The sequence below is a fragment of the Ips typographus genome, unplaced genomic scaffold, assembly GCF_016097725.1.
Source record: "Ips typographus isolate SLU unplaced genomic scaffold, UJ_Ityp_2.0 IpsContig58, whole genome shotgun sequence".
NCBI lineage: Eukaryota > Metazoa > Arthropoda > Insecta > Coleoptera > Curculionidae > Ips > Ips typographus.
This window is the reverse complement of record NW_028098576.1, coordinates 439,997-446,377: the sequence shown is the minus strand read 5'-3', so window position 1 is coordinate 446,377 and position 6,381 is coordinate 439,997. Positions and strand designations below refer to the sequence as shown.

The 6,381-nt window shown below is 31.2% G+C and overlaps 1 protein-coding gene across 1 annotated transcript; it reads left to right on the top strand.

Moving 5' to 3' along the window:
* Nucleotides 1-1,286: 1,286 nt before the first annotated feature.
* LOC145739835 (uncharacterized) lies at nucleotides 1,287-5,509 on the top strand. The gene is made up of 9 exons (XM_081995183.1): nucleotides 1,287-2,909; nucleotides 2,953-3,045; nucleotides 3,129-3,203; nucleotides 3,258-3,321; nucleotides 3,904-3,982; nucleotides 4,423-4,634; nucleotides 4,851-5,010; nucleotides 5,126-5,246; nucleotides 5,431-5,509. The coding sequence occupies exons 4-7, from the start codon at nucleotides 3,307-3,309 to the stop codon at nucleotides 4,911-4,913; spliced, it is 369 nt and encodes a 122-aa protein (XP_081851309.1). The 5' UTR covers nucleotides 1,287-2,909; nucleotides 2,953-3,045; nucleotides 3,129-3,203; nucleotides 3,258-3,306; the 3' UTR covers nucleotides 4,914-5,010; nucleotides 5,126-5,246; nucleotides 5,431-5,509.
* The last annotated feature ends 872 nt before the right edge of the window (nucleotides 5,510-6,381 follow it).

Below are 6,381 nucleotides of genomic sequence, written 5' to 3'. Positions count from 1 at the left end.
CTCTCCAAGATTCTGTCTTCTATAGAGATGTAAGTATGTTTATTGTACTTCTATGTTGTGTGTTAATTTACGCCTGGTTTATTATGATTTTATTGGGAGTTAGTAACGTTTTCGTTGGGTTAGGAAACCTGTTATTTTACTAGTTAGTAAGTTAGGAGTTGTTAGGTTTAAGTACGTATTCAATAGAACTTGATGGTAAAGTTAACTGTGTTTCATTTTCACGCTGAAACGAGATCCCAGGCAAATAAGTTGAATTAAATTCAACACGTCACGCTAGTCGTGACAATATGCCGCAGATTTAATATCTGTCTTTTTATCCCTTTCTAAAGATATTTATGGACAAAATTTTTTTTCTTTAAATGTGCATTCCCTTATTCACTTAGTAGATAGCTGTAGAGAGTTTGGAGCTTTAGATAACTTCCTTTCAAGCTCATTTCCTTTCGAAAACTATATGTAGAAGTTGTTAAAATATGTAAGAAAGGCTCATCAACCTTTACAGCAAGTGATTCATAGGTATACTGAAGAGTATAACTTCATTCAAGATAAAAATAACACTATGTCTCATACGATTAACTGGTCTCAATCACATACTGATGGTCCTCTAATACAAGGTTGTAAAAGTCCTCAATATAAAAAAGTCATACTGACCAAATGTACATTGTCCTGCAACTCAGTTGCCAATAGAATTTTGCTATTAAGAGATGGACATGTTTTTAAAGTAAACAATTTTTGCCATTCTTCTCAAACAAATGAGCCTATGATGATAGGATGCTTCTACAAAAAAATAGCCAGTTTATTTAATAAACCTTGTGACTCTACAGATTTAGGAATATTCATAGTTGAAAAATCTGATACAACTTTAAAAGCAGTACCTTTTACACTTTTCACCAAAAAAGTAATGCTCCTCCCATATAATGAGACAAATAGTAAATATGTTGTTTTACCTTTAATACAGTCCTAATATAAAAAAGTTTTACACATTTTTTACTTATTCTTTTTGATTTAGTTTTGTATGTACAGGGTGTTCCAATAATATAAGCTGTGCACGCGGCTGTTCTAAATCCACCGTTCGATACCACTAAAATGAAAAACTGAAAATTTAAATAGACTTTAAAAGAATTTGACTATGAGGTATAGTCAAAATATCAAAAGTGATCCCCTATTTTCTACGAAGAATTTTGCTATTTAACTTTTTTTTTCTATCTCTTCAAATAAGGTGGTGGGGGTATAGTTCAAAGTTTGCTCTTAAAGAAATGAAATACCTCGAAAACGGCCGGCTGATCGTAGAGAGTTCGATTTTGCGGCATTTTAAAGAGCATTTTCTGTTCTATACAGATTCCCAAAACAATGTTCCACTTAGTTTTCGGTCTTTTCGGTAAAGGGCGTTTTGCCAAAATGTACAGTTACATCTTAGATATAGTAGTCTAATCTAGTTAATAATGTAATATTTATACGTATTTATAACTGTAAAAAGGCCATTTTTAACGATATTTTATTAAAATACTGCAGTTTTCACACAACGATAGATAATCTGATTGCTTATGGAATAAGTAATAAGAATTTACTTATATCATTGCATTTGATTTTTTCGAGATATCTAAGATGTAATTGTAAATTTTGGCAAAACGCCCTCTACCGAAAAGACCGAAAACTAAGTGGAACATTGTTTTGGGACACTTCATAGAACAGGTAAATGCCGCAAAAACGAACTCTCTGCGATCAGCCGTTTTCGAGATATATTATTTCATTTCTTTCAGAGCAAACTTTGGATTACCCCCAGCACTTTATTTGAAGAGATGGAAAAAAAGTTAAATAGCCAAATTCTTCGTAGAGAATAGGGGATCACTTTTATGATATTTTGACTATATTTTTCAATTTAAATTTTCAGAGATTTTAGACATTTTTTATTTTAGTAGTATCGAAACGCCCTTTAGCGATGGATTTAGAAAGCTAAAAGTAATCCAGATTTTTCTCATTTTTTAACTTATCGAAATAATTTTATATGTATATAAATTTTATATTCGGATTTTGGCGTTTTCCCGGATGACTGACTACAGATAGATATATAGGTTGTTAGAAAGCTCTAGAAAAGGGCAATTTATTTATCAAAAAATATACTTTAATAATATCCATTAAAAAATACAAGTTTGTACACATTGCGGATAAATTTATGTTATTTCTATTAACACCCTGTATAAACCTGAAAAAAATTGTTGTATACCTGTTGGCCTCTTTCTAACTAGTAATGTACTAGTAATATACGAGTATTAACTTATAATACTGTTTTTTCATGTCATAATCAATCACAAAATATCAAGATATGGATGGATGACTGTGATGACAAACAAAAAATTTGGGTCGTGGTGTCATTTGCTGATGACATGTCCGTGGCTGTGGTTCCTAATATCTGGATTAAAAAAACTCCAAATGGTTGTGTGACTTGCTACTGGCCTCCAAGAACTAAGAATGCGTCCGCTCTAGTAAAGATGCGGAGGTAACCAGTAGATGAATCGTGGAGCATTTACGATGTAAAAATATTAGGCTCATTTGGTAAGTACATAGAGGGAGTGAATAATAATTGTTGAAATAGCTTCAGAATAATAGTTTAAGTTTTAGCAACTGTTTATAAGAACAGTTTTTTTCGGTTTAAAGAAAATATTTTTCCAGTAGGTATAAACTTTTTTGTAGATAACTATGAAAAGGCCATTCGAAAAAGTGTAATAGCGGAAGACACTTCTGACCTATCCTCTTCTGGAACTAAAAGATTCAGGAAAAGGAAGAAGAATTCTAAATATGAGGAAACAGGTGATTCATCTCCAGGAACATCATCATCAGATGATAATCAGTCATCATATAAAGCAGGAAAAAGTGGCATTACATTTCCCAAATTTCCAAAACCTAGTCCAAAGGTGGTCATCTATCTACTTTATTCGGCTTTTGGTTTATTTCTAGATAACCAAACCTACGAGCATCAACCCTTCCATAAATAACAGAGCGAGTAACAGAGGGCTAAACTTTTCTCTGCAACCTAAATTGTCAATAAAGGTAAAGTTAATGTATTGGTAAATTAGTTTTGATCTGATACCTTTAAAGAAGAGTCATTAATTACTAATAGTAATTACTTATAGGAAACGTATGAGAACAGGTCCGTTTTGCACCAGGAACAGGATCCTAATAATGACATCATTACTAATTTAACAGAGGTAAGTTCAGCAATCTATAAGAAGAGTATTATAATGTTATAAATATATTTTTAGGAAATGTGGGGATGGTTCATTTTCTCAGCAGTTTGATAATGAAGGCACTATGATCTCACCAAAAGTAAGTTGCACAATTTATAATTTATCATAAACCACTTAATAACCAGATATGAATCTAAAAATTTCTATATTTAATATGCAGAAATCATAATGAAATAAAAATCATTCATTGGAAACCAATGCTAAGAAGCATCATTGTAAATTAGTGCGCTTGACAAACAGAGATCTACCAACCAGTTTGCTCACAAGATGATAATTATAGACTCTTTAAAAAAATGATTTTGATAAAGTAGTCTTGTGGCCAACTATAAAGTGAAATCCGGTCAACTTAGTTCTGATAGACTAGACAAGGGACTTATAAAGTTTTTCTCCATCTTCGTCAAAAAAGGTCTCTATCTTGCATAATTGTTTTTCCATACCTGCATATAAAACATACATGTTTCACTGATTGAATCAATTGCAACTTTTTTTTTGTATTAAACTAATATTTTGCAAACAGTAAATAATACTCTGCAAAATTAAACTTCGAGAAAGTATAATAAGATTTCATAAATATCCACGAAATATTCATCGGACCCTGCAAATTAGCATATTGTTTTAATTAGCATGTTGTCTATTCCATAAATAATGTAGTTTTCTCTAGGTTGTGGATAATACTATTAATGCATCGTTATCGTCCCAAGTAAAACCCAGTCCATCAGTGCCTTCTGGTTTTGATTCAGGTGTGTGTTTATCTGTGCTTATTTGCTTGTTTTCTTACTAAGTATTTGCAAGTAGATGCTTAATTAGATATGCGTGCATGGTTAACTGCTAGTGTTAATTACGTGCATATTACTTATTCTATGGGCACTTCAAAAAATAATTTATTTAATGTGAGATGTGGTACAATCAATGTACAATGCACATCAATGGGTACAATATCTTTAATGATAGGTCTTTTACCAGGGGTAAACTGGGTAACATTTTTAATTACATAATTCTTTTTGACTCAGCAGGCTTACATATATTGCTATATTGCTTAAAAAGTATTGTATAGTGTAGTTTTCTGTGGTCTATTTTACGCATTCTCATTTTCATTAATAGAAAAAATATGTTAGTGGCATGTCTAAATAAATGCCATCATTACTTTTTTTTGTCACATATGCGCACTTTTTGATTTCAGATTTTAAGCGACAAATTCTGACAAAAGTAAACATTATAATGTCGCGGCAAACACGTATTCTGGAAACACTCGAATCAATGGAACCACGCCAAGTTTCAGAGTCTGACTGTCAATCAACCGATTTTTATGAAGACTTTTTACCTATCAATGATTATGACCAACTAAATTCCTTACAATTAATCGTCACAGATAAACTCAAAGCCAAATGTCTGGTATGATTTTTTTAGAATTAGGGCCAGTACTTTCAGTTCAGAATAACTTTATTCTAAGGGTAATTTCTATGGAAACCGTGAAATTAGACGCTGCTATTGGTCAAATCATAGAAATAGCTATCATAGAAATTATCCAAAAAATAAATTTATCCGGAGGTGAAAGTACCGGTCCTAAGTAGTACAAGTATTTAAATATTGATAAAAATTATATTTTAGGCTAAGGACCTAAGCAGGTTAGGGGGCGCCTCAGTTGGGGAGATAACAAAAAAAATTATGTAAAGGTTATTGACCAGCGAGTTTGGGATGCTGTTCAGTTGGGAGGGGTGTAAAGGCAAGAAAAAATTTATCGACTTGCCTTTGTCAAAAATTATATTTGGTGAGTTTTTTAATAACTTTATGTTATTATTTTTTTGTAAATAAAAACATTATTTTTACAAATACATACTTCAAATGATAAATTCTTTTCAATACATGTTTAAATTTTTTTACAGATGCTGTTAGAGTAAATGTAAGAACGAAAGACGCTTGTGATGATGAAATCATTATACATATAAAAAAATGGCTTGTAAAAGCAAAGGAACGAGTTGAAAATAAAAAGAAGAAGGAGCAACGGTAAGTAAAAGAAGTTTTCTCCATAACTGAGTCCATAGCATTGATTTGCAATACTTCAAAATAGATAATATTGAAATTTCTATACCGCCTGTTTATCAACTTCGGTCACTTCAAATCTATTATATACAGTTCTTATAATGATTTTACTGTGATATAATTTTTAACATGTTCTTTTTTTTTTCAGGACGAATGACGACAACCAAATTTCTTAATTTTAATTGTTTTGGTTTCCCAAGGAAATAAATGATTTATATAGATTTATATACGATAGTTTTTGTTTTCTTTTAATCGTTTTCAGATGAATTACCTCAAATAAAATTCAAATGAGCTTAGTTTTCATAATTTCTATAATAATGAGGGAGTTCCGTAACTCGACCGAAAAAAGTATAGCAGTGTCTTAGAAAGTCATTAAGGAAAAAAAGTTCCGTTTCAACTATAGATAATGCAATTTGTTTTTGTTTTGAAGAAATTACTTATTTTTATTATAATTTTATACTATTATATTTTATATTAACAACTGCTATATACCTTTGTCGATCGAATTACAGAACAACCTGTATATAGTACCCACAATATTTATATAGTAGGTAATAAAATGTGTGTAACATTAAATGTTTTCGGAATTTGCGATCTGATCAAAGTAAGATCACAAATCCAAATTATCCCTTTTTATTGATTATTGCGAGCGCTTAGATCAGTGATCTTATAATGATCTGATCGCAAATTCCGAAACCCCTTATCATAAAATTTGATACAAGTATATTCCTAAATATACGATAGAGTATATTTGATGCTTTTACTCATATTTTCCGAATATCCCTTGAATATAGTTCGAACATAGACGCATATCCTATGAACGTACATGCATATACGCATTTTAACATAAGATATGCGCTTACGCATAACCGTAGCACATCCATCTTCGCGCCATACTAATATCCTTTGCATATCCTTTGGACATTCTTGGAATATTGACGCAGATCCCATGAATATGCGCCACTGATGAAAAATTGGTACACAAACTATTTTGAAAACTCATCAAACTACAATTATGAACTCATTACAGACACAGAATACGACGAGGCAATATCTCACATCAAAAACACAGCACCGGGAAAAGACAAAATAAAAGCTA